The sequence below is a fragment of the Lycorma delicatula genome, chromosome 11, assembly GCF_047948215.1.
Source record: "Lycorma delicatula isolate Av1 chromosome 11, ASM4794821v1, whole genome shotgun sequence".
Classification (NCBI taxonomy): Eukaryota; Metazoa; Arthropoda; class Insecta; order Hemiptera; family Fulgoridae; genus Lycorma; species Lycorma delicatula.
In genome coordinates, this window is record NC_134465.1 from 72,247,895 (window position 1) to 72,264,889 (window position 16,995).

At 27.0% G+C, this 16,995-nt stretch overlaps 1 protein-coding gene and 1 long non-coding RNA gene across 4 annotated transcripts in view; one reads left to right on the forward strand and one right to left on the reverse strand.

Annotated features, from left to right (window-relative positions):
• LOC142332315 (protein O-mannosyl-transferase TMTC1-like) overlaps positions 1-1,507 on the reverse strand; it is a 507,352-nt gene extending 505,845 nt beyond the window's left edge. Inside the window, exon 1 of the mRNA XM_075378680.1 lies at positions 1,229-1,507. Within this exon, the coding sequence (XP_075234795.1) occupies positions 1,229-1,458 (230 nt within the window). The 5' untranslated portion in view covers positions 1,459-1,507. The remainder of the gene's footprint in view (positions 1-1,228) is intronic.
• Positions 1-16,995, forward strand: part of LOC142332316 (uncharacterized) — a 673,176-nt gene that overhangs the window by 354,996 nt on the left and 301,185 nt on the right. The window lies entirely within an intron of this gene.

Sequence of the window (16,995 nt, forward strand, 5' to 3'; positions counted from 1 at the left end):
TTCGTAAAATTAAATATATTTTCGAAGTGCTCGTAAATACAGTACATACGTACAGTAATACGAGTAATTTGTTTTTTTTTCAAATTTAACATTTATTTTAAAATTAAACAACAGTATGCCCATTTGTATTCGGATTTTTTTAGAGAATTTTTGTACCAATTATTGGGAAAAATTTTAAGGAAATGTTTATTTTAATTAAACATCTTATCCCAATAAACAGAAACATTTTTTCGATTTTATTTTATAAATTAATGTAACAAATATTACGATTATAACTTAATTCTTTTTATGTACATTGAATATCATTTTTTTTTAAATTTATACTAAATTATAAATTACTTTTTTTATAACTTGATGAATCATTGCTATACGTTTTTAAAAATCAATAAATTAATTATATTAAAAAATTAATTTTAACCCTTAAAATTCTTCGTTTATATTTTAATTGACAGTTAAAGAAATTTTAAGAATTTCTCATTTTTGATCCAAAATTCGTTTTTTTTGTATAGATAGATTTTTATTTATAAATGTATATTTTTGTTTATAATGTATATTTTTATATTTGAAAAAAATAAAAATTTTAAAATCAATTATTATATTAACTTTTTTCTGTTTGTGTGTGTGTGTGTGTGTATTTGTCTTTGTGTGGGTGTGTGTGTGTGCGTGTGTGTATTGAATAAACAGAATAGTAGTCAAAAAATTTAAATATCATATAAATTTATAAAAATCATTATATATATATATATATATATATAATTTTGTTATTTTAATCAATATGTTTGTATTATTTTAATTTAAATTATGCGACGCACTCCTAAGGAAGACTATTAATAATTCCGCGAAAACTTTTGCTTTAAAATAAGAACATAATATCAGCGTAAAACGTTAATTTTTAAAATCTGTTTTATCCCCTAGTATCAAAATGCAAGGTTGTACCTACGTCCAGCAGTCATTTTGTAATATAATAAATTTTTTTTTCTAAAAATTTATTAGTAAAAAATTTATAAGTTAATTATATATATATTTGTTTATTTTTTATTATTTTATTATATAGTAAGAAGTTTTTCTCTGTCTGGCTTTGTACAAATTTATATTGTTGCCAGTAAATTTTTATATTTTCTTAACTTAAGATATTGTATTTTTGTAATTTTTATGAAAAATTAATTTTAACCATAAGTAAGAAAATAATGTTAATTATTATTTATAATTAAAATAAAAATAGACTTACCGAAAACTTAAAGTAGTTAACGGCCTGTATGATTTATGACTAAATGCATCGGACATCGGTGTACCCCAAAAATCATCAAGAAATAATTGTAATAATGGACTCGAACCGAGTACATCTTGATTACGTACAATAGCCGGTATATCATCGTGTACGAAATCTCCATGTAATGAATTAGAGTATAAAAGGAGACATGCGACTCCGACGGCCGCGTATGACGGCGCCCTCCCCATAACTGACGAAATACGGGAGTGCACTAGTATAATACATAGAAACTGTGTACCGGCGTCCGCGCTTTACCTTATTACAGACTTGCTTTTCCCCGCGCAACTGCAATACTTCTGCGCCCTTTAGCATCGATCACAACGCTATCTTTACACTATATCATCCTATGAATCTGGTGTAACTTCATGAATTTTATTATTTTTATTTTATTTTATGTATAAATTATAATAATTTTATTTTATTTAAATTAATCTCAATAATTATTTATTTGTCTCTTTAATTTTGAACACTTAATTTAATAAAAAATAGTTGAAAAATTAGGCGTAAAAATTGTTTATTGAAAAAGCCGTAATAATTAAAAAAATAATTACGTAATTAAAATTTTATAGGTTTAATATAAAACGTTGTAGAAAAGAAATTTTATTAGATTCAACGATACTGGTTTTCACTATTATAATTAAAAAATTTGTCACGGAACAAGGTATTGAGAAAAATTACCCAACCGCCTTGGTTCGTCAGGAATGCTGAAATATTTGAATAACTTGGGATCCCATATGTTCGGGATAAGATTGATCGTTTTACTTCTAAATATATGGTTAAGCTAAATAGACACGTAAAATCTCCTTACTTTGAACAACCTGCTAGACAACAGTGATGATGTTGGGCAATTAAAAAGGGTTCACCTGCTAGACCTTAGTGATAGTCGTTGAAGATACTCTATTTTCCTGTTTCTTTTTTTTCTTTGGTTACTATTTTTTTTTATTGCTTTTTTTTAACTACTGTTTGCTTATTACTGATCAACTCTGTTTTTATTCGTTTGTTTATCTACATTTGTTTATTTTCTCTCTTTTAAAAAAACATAGCGTGCGACCTGAATGTGTTGGAAACATGTGGTCCATAAATTAGACAAGCTGTAGAAATCACTGATAATAGTGCTGTTGACATAATCACTCTTAATTGGTCTTAGTTGTTTCTACAACTAAAAAAAAAAATACTAGAATACTTTAACTTAAGAGTTAGAATAGAGTAGAAGTCCCTTTATTACTCGTATTACTAGAGCAGTATTATTCGTATCTTCGTAAGTCGCTGATTAACAAAAGTTTTAGATTTCTGGTGTGTCGTGTAAACAAAAGTTAATAATAATTAAAATACTCCGTTTATAGAACTCCTGTATACTGGTTACAAATATTAATTTCGAACTTACAGTGTAAAATATTTAGTTTTTATTATTGGGTTATTTGGTGAATGATCAAAAATGAAAAAGGAACAGTCATACAGGAAAAAGGAAGATAATATGAAGAAATAAATCTAAAAAAACGACAAGAAGATTAATATGAAGGGGAAGAAAATATTAAGAACAGGGGAAGGATAAAAAGATTAAGAGAAGATGATAAATATAAAGAGGAAGAAAACGTTAAGACCATGGAAAGAATAAAAAGATTAATAGTGGATTATAAATATAAAAAGAGAGATCATTTTAAAACTAAAGAACGTGTACACAAACTAAGATCAGAAGGATTACTTACATTAAACCAAAGATCGATTAAATGATTGGCAACAAAAAACAAATAAACGAAATGATGATCAACTCCAACTTAGGGAGAATATAGTCCGACAATATCAGAAGTATTATGAAGTAAGAGATAAGAATTTTTTTGCAATTTATTAAAACTCAGGCATTTATGCCTAAGTGTATGTCGTTCTTGTAAAGGTGTATTTTTCAGTTACTCTGTAGTTAACATTTAAATAAGATATATTTAACAGGAAATTCTACAATAATTAAATAAACTTAAACAGAAATTAAAGTAGGAAATCCAAAAATAAAACGATTCTAAATTATAGTTTTCAATTAATATTAAATAATCAAATGTTTCACCAAATATATATACAATTAATATTAAATAATCAAATGTTTCACCAAATATATATACACATATGTATATTACACATATGTATGTGCCTATTAAATTACATATGCACGTTTTTAAAAGTACAAAACATTTTATTTCACTAATAACTTCTGGTTTTTTTTCATATTTTTTTTTATTGTTATTATTGAATAATAATTTATTTTAATTTTTATATTAACAATAATATATTAAATCAATAAATTAAAATTAAAAGAAATTTTTAAATTAATTTAAAAAAAGATAAAAAATCGAAGAGGATATCAGATTCAAACCTATGTACCCTTGTAAGATACAAATATTTCATTAATTAAAATTTGATTTGGCTATAAATCTGGAACCAATGAAACTAAGTAAGAATTATGATATAACGTTGAAAAGCTCTCAATGACGGCTTATTACTGCAGTTATGAAAAAGTCCAAAATCCAAAAAAATTTGGATTTTGAGTTTTTTGTGTATACTTTCGGTTTACTCGATTGCAGTTAAAAGGAGAGGTGCACAACTAGATGTTACAAAGTCCTAAATCCAAAATTTCAACATACTACGGCTAATTGTTTTTGAATTATGCGAGATACATACATACATACGTACAGACGTCACACCGAAACTAATCAAAATGAATTCAGGGATTGTCAAAATTAATATTTCCTTTGAAATTTGAAAACCGAAATTTTTCGCGATCAAAATACTTCCTTTACTTTTTACAAGGAAGTAAAAATCCATAACCGTATCTCTAGTTTTCCGAAAAAAATTTCTGAAAAGCCTAAAAACCTTCTGAAAACCATTTTTACGGTTTGCTTAAATTAACTTTGTTAAATTGTCAATAAACAAAACAAATTTTATTAGAATTAAATTTCTTTAAATTTAAGAATCTTTTATTCAAAATTTGGGAATTTTGATCCTTAAAATCTTATTTTAGAAATCATACTAATCAATAAAAATAAATTCCATTGATACTTTTAAAAAATTCGGATTAATTTTTTCTTAATTTTTTCTATATCTATGTATTTAAACTAATTTTGTTGAATATAAGCGTTATTAAAAGTCTTTTAATTACAGAAAAATTTCGCAAGAACATATAAATTTTTAAGGTTATTCTATTTTATAATTTTGTAGAATTGTATACGATTCTAACTTTTTAGAACTTTGTTTTATCCTTTTATTTTTTATTTTTATTTTTTGTAGATTTTATTACGATTTTTCAAATTCTTTTTTTTTTTAATTTGTGGATTTTTTTTTATTTTAACGGTGTTTAGAATTTTTTTCGATTTTGCCGCATTACTTCTTGATAGACCTAGTCATGCAATACTTTGCCAACTTTTATTGTATCAGTACAATTTTCTATATTATCCGGATTATAAAAAGCTGTAATTTGAAGAAATTTGTTAATTTTTTAAATCGTTATAAATATTTTTTTAAAATAAATAAATCCTAATTAACGAAGTAAAAAATCTATTTGTTTTCCGTTAATGAAATTGAATAGTTAACGAGCGACCTATTGTTCTGGCCCTTACTCAAGTTAATGAATTCATTTGACTGGTTTGATGCAGCTCTCCAAGATTCCCTATCTAGTGCTAGTCGTTTCATTTCAGTATACCCTCTACATCCTACATCCCTAACAATTTGTTTTACATATTCCAAACGTGGCCTGCCTACACAATGTTTTCCTTCTACCTGTCCTTCCAATATTAAAGCGACTAATCCAGGATGCCTTAGTATGTGGCCTATAAGTCTGTCTCTTCTTTTAACTATATTTTTCCAAATGCTTCTTTCTTCATCTATTTGCCGCAATACCTCTTCATTTGTCACTTTATCCACCCGTCTGATTTTTAACATTCTCCTATAGCACCACATTTCAAAAGCTTCTATTCTTTTCTTCTCAGATACTCCGATTGTCCAAGTTTCACTTCCATATAAAGCGACACTCCAAACATATACTTTCAAAAATCTTTTCCTGACATTTACTTTATTTCTACTACATTTCATCACTTTCGTTTTGTTCTTCTTTATTTTCATGCGATAGTTCTTGCGTAGGACTTCATCTATGCCGTTCATTGTTTCTTCTAAATCCTTTTTACTCTCGGCTAGAATTACTATATCATCAGCAAATTGTAGCATCTTTATCTTTTCACTTTGTACTGTTACTCCGAATCTAAATTGTTCTTTAACATAATTAACTGCTAGTTCCATGTAAAGATTAAAAAGTAACGGAGATAGGGAACATCCTTGTCGGACTCCCTTTCTTATTACGGCTTCTTTCTTATGTTCAATTATTACTGTTGCTGTTTAGTTCCTGTAGATGTTAGCAATTTTTCTTCTATCTCTGTATTTGAACCCTAATTTTTTTAAAATGCTGAACATTTTATTTTAGTCTAATTGTCGAATGCTGTTTGTAGGTCTATAAATGCCAAGTATGTTGGTTTGTTTTTCTTTCATCTTCCTTCTACTATTAATCTGAGGACTAAAATTGCTTCCCTTGTCCCTATACTTTTCCTGAAACCAAATTGGTCTTCTCCTAACACTTCTTCCATTCTTTTTTGAACAGAAACTAAACACAGAAGGTTATCTAAAAATTCTGGGTAATAATTTTGTTCCTCAGCTTTTTGAAAAGTTATTTCAATTAAAAAACGAATGGTTCATGCACGATGGAACCAGACCGCACACAGCTAATGTTGTTTTAGACTTTCTCCATGAAACCTTTAACGCAAATGTCATTTGAAACCGATTTCCTAATCGTTTTGCGTGTGACCAGAATTGGCCTCCTAACAGTCCTGATTTAAATCCGTGTGATTATTTTCTTTGGGGATTTCTAAATCAAAAGATTTTCCCTGAACATCCTCGTACAGTGATGGAACTGCGAGTACTGATCATTGAGGCTTGCAACGAGATAACCGAAGATATGTATCGTCGAGTTATTAACAACATAGGAATTCGTGTTGAAGAGATTGCTAGACGATTGAACATGTGATAAGCAGAACATAATTTCCAAGTATATAGTAAACACGTTCTATTTTATTTTTTTATGTTGCAATTCAAATAAATAATTTTTAACAAAACCAAATGTTTATTTATAAATTTTTCAGTGATTTTTTTTTTTTTTAGTTTTTTCCATTTAACATAATAAACGTAGAAAAATCAACAAAAAAAACTCTTGGAAGTTGATTTTAGAGATCAGGGAGAAGAAAAAAGTAAAAAAGATTTTTTTAAAACTTTTTTCGGTTTATTTGTACATATAAAAACTAAATAATTCGTTTTCTTAATACTTTTACAATAAAACTTTATCATAAATTACTCCCACCTCAATAAAGAAAACTTTGGAACTTTTTTCATGCATCATTATTTTTCAACTGTAGAAAAATAAATAACCAATGCCAGGAAAGTATTATAACTTTTTACCAGTTTTATTTTTATTATTAGAAAATATAAAAATAATATTGTATTCTGTTCTCTTATTTTTAACAACCAAGTTTTTTTTCAATTAAGCACGGGTGAGAAAGCTAGTAATGTGATTTTTATAATACTGCGTTAAGATATAAAAAATATTGGAGTCGTATACAATGGACAGCTAAATATTTTGAAAATTTTATAAAAATATATTTTATAACGACATTGAAAATTTACTTACCTCAAGTATATTTACAATATTCTGAAGTAAATTTATCGTAAACTAACACCTTAATCAAACTTTCCTAACCAAACTTAACCTTCGTGTATTATGAATTTAATATTGATACTAATACTCGGGTGAGAGTTAATATCTCGCCATAATTACTGGAATAAGTCATCATCCTTACCTACACAAGATACATAAGCCAAGAATCCAGTAATTTTCTGCTACCCCCTGTTAAAGAGTTTAACTGAGACCCACATCGACTCTGTAGATTGGGTATGTGTGCATGTCTGAATCTATTAGAAAATGAAAAATATACTCTTATAGTGGAAAAGTATTGATAACTGAAAATAAACCAAAACACGTTTTAAAGAATTCAAAAATTGATATTTCTAAATTTTTTTCGCTTCCCTCCACCAATATTGCCCCAAAGAATTTTTTTCTTGGTAAGATAACCATGCACGCATTACTGATCTAAAATATAATTGTTTTTTTTTGTCTTCAGTCATTTGACTGGTTTGATGCAGCTCTCCAAGATTCCCTATCTAGTGCTAGTCGTTTCATTTCAGTATACCCTCTACATCCTACATCCCTATCAATTTGTTTTACATATTCCAAACGTGGCCTGCCTACACAATTTTTCCCTTCTACCTGTCCTTCCAATATTAAAGCGACTATTCCAGAATGCCTTAGTATGTGGCCTATAAATCTGTCTCTTCTTTTAACTATATTTTTCCAAACGCTTCTTTCTTCATCTATTTGCCGCAATACCTTTTCATTTGTCAAAAAATTGTTAAAAAATATACATGAAGTTAAAAGATAGCTTTATTACATTTTTTGGGAAGGGAAGTTAGGAGTAATGTTTTTTTTTAAAAATTGGTAAGATAACCATGCACGCATTACTGATCTTAATATAAGATAGGGTTTTTTTTGTTTTTTTTTGTCTTCAGTCATTTGACTGGTTTGTTGCAGCTCTCCAAGATTCCCTATCTTGTAGTGCTAGTCGTTTCATTTCAGTATACCCTCTACATCCTACATCCCTAACAATTTGTTTTACATATAGGCCAAACGTGGCCTGCCTACACAATTTTTCCCTTCTACCTGTCCTTCCAATATTAAAGCGACTATTCCAGAATGTCTTAGTATGTGGCCTATAAATCTGTCTCTTCTTTTAACTATATTTTTCCAAATGTTTCTTTCTTCATCTATTTGTCGCAATACCTCTTCATTTGTCACTTTATCCACCCGTCTGATTTTTAACATTCACCTATAGCACCGCATTTCAAAAGATTTTAATTTTTTCTTCTCAGATACTCCGATTGTCCAAGTTTCACTTCCATATAAAGCGACACTCCAAACAAACACTTTCAAAAATCTTTTCCTGACATTTAAAATAGGGTTATACTTTCAAAATTTGGAGAATAATTAACCCCAAAGAAACTATCTACCCGACTCCCTGAACATAATGACCCAAACATTTTACCAACAGATTGCCTTATATATACGATTCTCTATATAAAATTTCATCAAAGTTGGTTTATCCAGTCAAAAGTTGTTAAGCTTCAAAAAGCACGCAAACACACGTATATACACGTACGTACGAATATTTTTGGAGTACATGGTTCATGAAACGTCGAGAAATGCAAAAAAAAAACCACACCTATATCTTGACATTACCATATTTTCCTTCTTACAGGATACCTGTAGAGCCATTACGTAAGTCACATTTTTGGTCAATAAGTAGAATGCAATAATAGCTGAAATAAAACAAATAGCAAAATGAAAATAAATGAAAAATTAAGCAGTATATATTTATCACAATAAAACTGAAAAATAACGCTTTGGAAATTAAACACAAAATTTTTACTTCTTTGTATGAAGTAAAGGAAGTATTACGATCGCAAAAAATTTCGATTTCTGATTTCAACGGAAATATCCATTTTTACCATCTCTGAATCCATTTTGACTAGTTTCAGCATGCCGTCTGTACGTACATATGTATCTCGCATAACTCAAAAACTATTAGCTGTTGGATATTTAAATTTTTGATTTAGGACTTTTGTAACATCTAATTGTGCACCTCCCCTTTTGATAGCAATTAACTGAGCTAAAAGTGTCCAAAAAAGCCCAAAATCCAGAAAAATGTCGATTTTGAAATTTTTCTTAACTGCATCAGTAAGCCCTCATTGTGAGCTTTTCAACAATATATCATAAGTGGTACTTATTTTCATTGGTTCCAGAGTTATAGCCAAGTAAAACTTTAGTTACTGCAGGAATATTTGGATTTTATATGTGGAAGGCACATCGGTTCGAATCAGATTTCTTCTCATTTTTTAACTTTTTTTTAAATTTAAATATATTGATTTATTAATATAATTATTAACATCTGTAAAAAAAATTACAATATATAATAATTTAATAGTAATAAAAAAAATTGAAAAATATTAGACATTTTTAATGAAATAATATGTACATTTAATTAAATTAATTAGTACATTAAATTAATTTTCATTATAATTGGCAGAAAAATTGTGAAATAATTTTATTAAATTCAAATTATAAATTTACGATCAGTCACAGAATAGTTATATATCATAGATTAATTTACGAGTAAATGGAATTATTTAAAATTAAAATAAATTTAAATTAAAAATGATTTCACCCGGTTTCTATGATCGAAAATTGTAAATAAAAAATATATATGTTAAGATTTCAATTTATTAAATGTGTAACAAAATAATAAATGAAAAAAATAGATTAAATATTAAGCTGAAAAATATGAAAAATAAATTAAAAAAAGGTTATAAATTTGTAATTTTGACGATTTTTACATATATATATATTATGTTGTAGGGTATTTCCTAAAATGCAGGTCATCAACTTTAAATTAAAATTACATTTATTTTAATTATATATGTATATATATATATACATTTTTTTCTGAATTTATAACTAAGTTTTGATTAATTATGTAAGTAAACGAATCAAATTTAAATAATAAATCACATTTAAATAAATGTTTATATACGTAATAAAGGTTTTGATTTATTATTAAAATTTAAAACATTTATAAGTAGTTTAAATAAGAATCATGAAAGACTGTTAATGAAGAAAAATAACATAGTATAGTAAAATTTATGTACAAATATTCTCTCACTGCTTGACATGTAATCTTATTTAAATAAAAACATATTTTTCCCTACCTAATGTAATGAAATATATATATTATATGTATACAAAAGAAGCTTTGACGGATGATGTGATGCTGTATTGCCTAAAGCTATAGTATATATATATATATATATATATATATATATATATATATATATTCACACATACACACACGTTTAGAAAATATATAATAGCTATAATATGATATAAAACATTATTTCCTTTATAAAACCCAAGAGAATTAGCCTAATACGTTTAAAATAATGACATCATATATTAATTATACATGTCATGGGGAGTTGGCAATCATTCCAGCTTTTAATTACTTAAAAATCGCTCGGAACAGCAAAGCATTAAATTTAGTCTACTCTGCTAGGACTATACGAAGTACAAACAACAACCGCTTGGCTGCGTTCCAGATCTGAAACTATCGTCGCGTCGCGACTTTACCAGACGCCTTTATCCGCCACCCTTCTATTTCATTCATCCCTCTAACTACCTTTACACAGTACATTTTTCACTTACGTTTTAAGTTACCTAAAATTGAATATTATTATATTTTTATCTTTGTTAATTTTTAATTGACTTATTTTTTTAATTTGTATTCTTTTTCTGCTTTTATTCATAAAATATATAAATATAATTTTTTTCAATAATTAAATTATTTTTAAATATATATATATATTATTAATTAATTTATTATTAATTATATTACGATTGACTATCTTTTTAGATAATATTGTTGTGTAATCAGTAAAGTAAAATCGGTGAAATGGTTAGCACATGATTTTACTTTGCTTAAGTTTTTATTTTAAAAGTTTTAATTTTGTAATTTTTATCTTTGTTTTAATTACATATTTACATTTTAATTTTGACTTTGTTAGTTTTAATTAATTAATCATTGTAATTTTAAACAATTTTTTATATTTAATAAATGTATAGATTTTAAGTTTTGTACGGTTTCAAATTATGCTAAGTTAAATTGGATCTTTTTCAGAATTCCTCTCCCCCCCGCCTCGCAAAAAAAAAACACTTAATTTTTTAATCAATCGATTTGGAAGTCGAGAGTTCCAGCGTTCAACTCCTATTAAAGTCAGTTATTTTTACACGGATTTGAATACTAAATCGTGGTTACCGATGTTCTTTGGTGGTTGGGTTTCAATTAATCACACATCTCAGAAATGGTCAACGCAGTCAATACAAGACTACACTTCATTTACACTCATACATATTCTCATTCATCCTCTGAAGGTATTATCTGAAAGGTAATTACCGGAGGCTAAACAGGAAAAAGAAAGAAAGGTTGGAGAAATAACCCTATAACACACTAATATGCTCTTTTACACCGGTCATTTTAAACATTCTCCATATTAACATATTTTACATATTGAAATTATAAGCATTATTGTTTATAATTATATATAAATTATAAATACTCGTACACTAAACCAAACTTAACCTACGCTCGCTTCGATCGCTAACTTCGAGTAATTAACAGTAATGTTTTGATTATTATAATTGCAATAATTACTGAATTTATTATTTAAATATTCAAAGCATTAGTGTTAATTAGTAAGGTTAGCGAGCGAAGCGAGAGTAGGTTAAGTTTCATTAAATTATATTTATAAAATAAATAAATATAAATGGTTATAAGAATGGTAATATAAACGGTTACATTTGGTTAATTGATTTTTTTCCTACAACAAATTTTTCTTTCAATATATTTTGTTTACGTTGAATTTTTATTTTTTATTTTGAAACATGTATATTCACACCTAACTCTTATTGGATATTAAAAATACATCGTCTTTTGGCTGATTGGTTAAAAAATTAAGTGTTTTTCCGGCCTAGTGTGAGGGGAATTCCGAAAAATAACCGTTTAATTTAATTTTGTTTTTAAATTTAATTAAGTTATTTTTAACATAAAATTATATGTTGTGAATGGTATGTTGTCATGGATTGGAATTTTTTGATGGTTTTGTAATATATATATTTTACAACTTATTGTAGTTATCTAAATATTAATTTAATATACAGTTAAAAAAATAACGATTTAACAGAACTCAGTCATTAATATTTACACTAGCCAAAGAAAACTGGTTTTTACTCCGTAATAATTCATTAGTAATATTCTACAAATCTACAACGAAAATTTATGTAACAAGAAAAAAAAATCGTTTTTTTTTCTTCATATACTGAATTTTATTCTCAGATTTATGTGAAATATAGAAGAAAACAAACTGTACATTTAAGTGTACAAACAAGTGTACATTTAAGTCGATTTAAATTGATTTGTTGAAATAAATTTCATATTTTAGATTACGCATTACCCGAAAGGTTACGGATAGAATAGATGACTGTTGCCCGAATAGAATCTAAGGTAATAAGGTATTCTTTCGACATTATGTTATTCCTTTACACCTTCTTTATCATTGATTCTTTTAGCCTCGATAGTGCTCTTATTTGATTTTATTTTTAAAAATATGAGGATTACTTTTCTTTTTATTTATATGTTTGATTAGGGTAGAGGATACTCCCTTAGACCTAAGAGATCTCCGTATTCGTATTTGCATAAAAGGAGTGCGTGGTGAAATTAATCTCTCAGAAATTAGATCCAAAGGCGGTAGATGTTGAGGTTTTGGAAAATTTAAAGCCATTATAAGTTGACATCTAAGGAATATTCGTGTTATTTAATGCTTGAACGTATGTGTTGCAAATCTTGGTATAATTTTCAGGTATACTACGTATAATAGTAGATAGAATTTCATTATGTTAAGGAAATAAACATTTTAGATCGTTTTGAAACCACAGCCTGTCACATACTGAGCACGGGTGTCCAAATGAATTAATAAAATTTCTTATAAACTCTTGGTGAGATATCTTGAATTTTTAATAATTGCTTTACGGCAAAGAGAAGTCTAGATTTATATTAACTTGATTAGAAGTGAAATCGGGTATTATTAATTGTTCTGGTGAGTTGGAATGTAAGTCCTGCCCATCTCATTGAAAATGGTGGTGATCTATGACGGTGTCTTGGTGTGATGAAATAACTTCCTCATTCAAGCACAATATCTTGATTAGATAGAGCTTGTAAGTTTGAGGCTTCAGTTTATGCTCTTTTTTCTGCTGACCATTGTCGCATACGCTCCGCTGATGTTAACGGAACCTTTTTGCTTACACGGCGTTTGTAAAGCCGAGAAGAATTGTGCATATGCACCTCAGCTTGCAGAATAAATAACATTGCGGTAATCCTGTGGCTGGAGTGTACAAAGATGAATTGCACATATTGTCAACAACTTAATTTACTATCATTGGAAATAATTTCATTTAAATTGATAAGAGCTGGCTGACGTGATGGTCCGGGAGTCGCTACAGATATATCTGAATTTAATATAATACTGGAAGGACCACTTATAGATGTTCCACTCTGTACTGAAATTATTTTTTGACGTAGTCTGTAAGCACGAACTCGTTCCGCTGTTTTTTTTTTCTGCTTGGTTACGATTACTGTAATCTTTACATTTCTCCGCATTTGTTTTGGGCGTCTTGGGAACTAAAAAAAAATAAAAATTACATATTAGAATCTTTTAAATTAAGGCAGTTAAAAAAAAAAAATAAATAAATAAATAAATATATATATATATATATATATATATATATACAGTTGACAACGGTATGATAATTATGAATATGACATATGACATATGAATCTTTCTGAAGTTTCCAGATATCCCACTGAGCTTTCTATCGCGGCCCGTAGGCAGTGATCCCTTCGACAAGTGTGACTGAGGTGAGGTCTTGTTTACGTCGACCATACCTGTGACGCGTAGTTAAGACCCAACGACTAAATAACACCGGTATACACAATCTATACTAACCAAATCTGATTAAAAGAGTGTTTTTTGTTTTTTTTATGTTAAGTTCACACATTCTATTTCCTTGTACAAAGTAAAGGAACTGTTTCGATCGCGATGCATTTCGATTTTCATATTTCAACGGAAATATCCGTTTTGACCAACCGTGAATCCATTTTCACTAGTTTTGGTGTGACATCTGTACGTAAGTATGTATGTATCTCGCATAATCTAAAAACGATTAGCCGCTGGATGTTGAAATTTTGGATTTAACACTGCTGTAACATCTAGTTGTGCACCTCCCTTTTTGATTGCAATCGAAAAAAAATTAAAATATTAATTAATGAAATATTTCGATCTTAAAGGGAAGGCACATCGGTTTTAACTTTTATTTATTTATTTTAATTTATTTTTATTTATTGATTTATTAATTATTAATCCTTGATTGTAAAAAAAGTTTTACAATAAATAATAATTCAATGATAATAAAAAAATGAAAGCAAATTAATAGTGAAATAAAATTTTATGTACTTTTAAAAAAGTGTAAATGTAATTTAATAAGCATTACATATGTGTATATGTAATAGATTTGGTGAAAATCAGATTATTTAATATTAATTGAAAATTATAATTTATAATCGTATTTTTTTATAGGATTTTCTAGCTTAATTTCGTTTAATTATTTTGGAATTTCTGTTTAATTTTATCTACATTAAAGTTAACTACTGAGTGACTGAAATATAGACGCTCACAAGAACAACATATACTCTGAGGCATACATGCCAGATCTAATAAATTGCAAAATATTCTTATCTTTTAGTTCATTACTCCTCTGATATTGTCGAACATTATTTTCCCTAAGTCGGAGTTGATCATCATTTCGTTATTTGTTATTTGTTGCCAATCATTTAATCGATCTTTGGTTTGATGTAATTCTTGTGATCTTAATTTTGTACACGTCCTCTAGTTTTCAAATTTTCTCTCTCTTTACATTCATCATCCTCTCTTAATCCTTTTATTCTTTCTTTGATTTTAAAATTTTCTTCCTCATTATATTTATCATCATCTCTATTTTTTTTTATTCTTCCCTTATTCTTAACATTTTCTTCCCCTTTATATTCATCTTCTTGTCGTTTTTTGATATATTTCTTCATCTTATCTTTCTTTTTCCTGTATGATAGTCTTTTTTTCATTTTTGATTATTCACCAAATAATCCAATAATAAAAATTGATTATTTTACACCGTTAGTTCGAAATTAATATTTGTAACCAGTATACAGAAGTTCACTAAACGGAATAGTTTAATTATTAACTTTTGTTTATACTACACACCAGAAATCTAATACTTTAGTTAATCAGCAACTCACGAAGATACGAATAATACTGATCTAGTTATACGAGTAATACAGGAAGTTTTACTCTATCCTAATATTTCATGTAAATTGTTGAATTAATAATTGCATAAATATATGATATGTTAATAAAAACTAATATTTCAACCATTATGTAACTGTCCACTTTATTAAAGAATTGGAGGATGGTATCTCGCTTTCAAATGAAATAAGTTTAAATGAAGTGCAGCAAAAAAATGTGTATATGTAATTTAATAAGCGAAAAGGAAGTCATGGGGTGTCCATATCAGAATTTTTCTTTTTTTTAAGTGAAAAGGGGCTACTGACCAAAGTAGTCGATGCACCAAAATCTTCAAAAAAATTAAATTAAATTAGTAAATGTAATATTAAATAAATCTTTTATTCTGATTGGTACATAATAACACATTATGTAAATCATGTCAGGATTTGGTAAATATTCTATGGTTCAGATAAAAATGGAGCTGCTCTAACAATTGTCTGGATGGAAACCTTCATCAGATCAGCAACACAAAATTTATTATTTTAATATAAAAAAAAAAATATATGTGATTAAGATAAGGTTCAAATTAATTATTAAAAATAGAATTATTCATATAATTAATGTAATTGCTTATTTGCCTTTAGTGATGTATTTAATACGTATTTTAGGTTTAAACGTGAAATTTACCAAATATAAAAAAATAAAGAAATAAATTCCAATTACATGCTAAAGAAAATGTAGAAAATTAAATTTTTTTTTTTTAATTTATTTAAATATTTATCGACGGCGTCGATGAATATTTAAATATCTGTCGACGGATATATAATGTTGTTTCTATAAAAAAATATATTAATAACATTTTAAATAATTTAATTGAGAAGTTTTTTTTAAATCGTTAATTATTACTCAGTAGCTGACATTAATTTCCTTAGTAGGTGTGTGTGTGTATGTGTGTTTTAATAATAGTGTTTTGACATCCTGGCAGCGGTCTTTAGATTAAACCAAACTGAATTAAATTGTTATTTTATTTCAATTTCAGTTAATTGATGTTATAATTTTGTAAAATTGCTCTTATAAATGAAGGCAAAGTCAAAAGGTCAAATTCATAGCAGTAAGGTGAATTTTAATTTGAAAAAAATATTCCATTGTACCACGCATGACATTTTCACACGCTATAAATACTCGTTGTTATCAAATTTCAGTCTATTTTTGCTGAATAAATAAAATTATTTTTTTTTATAGGCAAAAGAAAAAATTAATTAAAATTAAAGAATTTTAATTAATTAATGTAATTTGAAATTAAATTTAAAAAATTAAAAAAATTATTATTATTATACTTAATAAACAATAGAAGTAGTTTAAATTATATTTAATGTTAAATAATACTAATAATATATAGATGTGCACAAAATGTGTATACGTACCAGTGCACAAAAACTGTTTATGAGGATTAAGGTGAAAAATAGAAATATCGAATTAGAGCAATAAGGGTGAATATTTGAGAGAGAGAAAGTGAGAGTACAAAAAAGAGAAGATAAAAAGATATAGGTCTTGGAGAATAAACCAGAAAATTTCTGTCTAAAAGGAAAATAAACTTTCAAAGAAATGTTTGTGACAAACGTTTAAAAGAAAGAAAGCGCATTATAGCT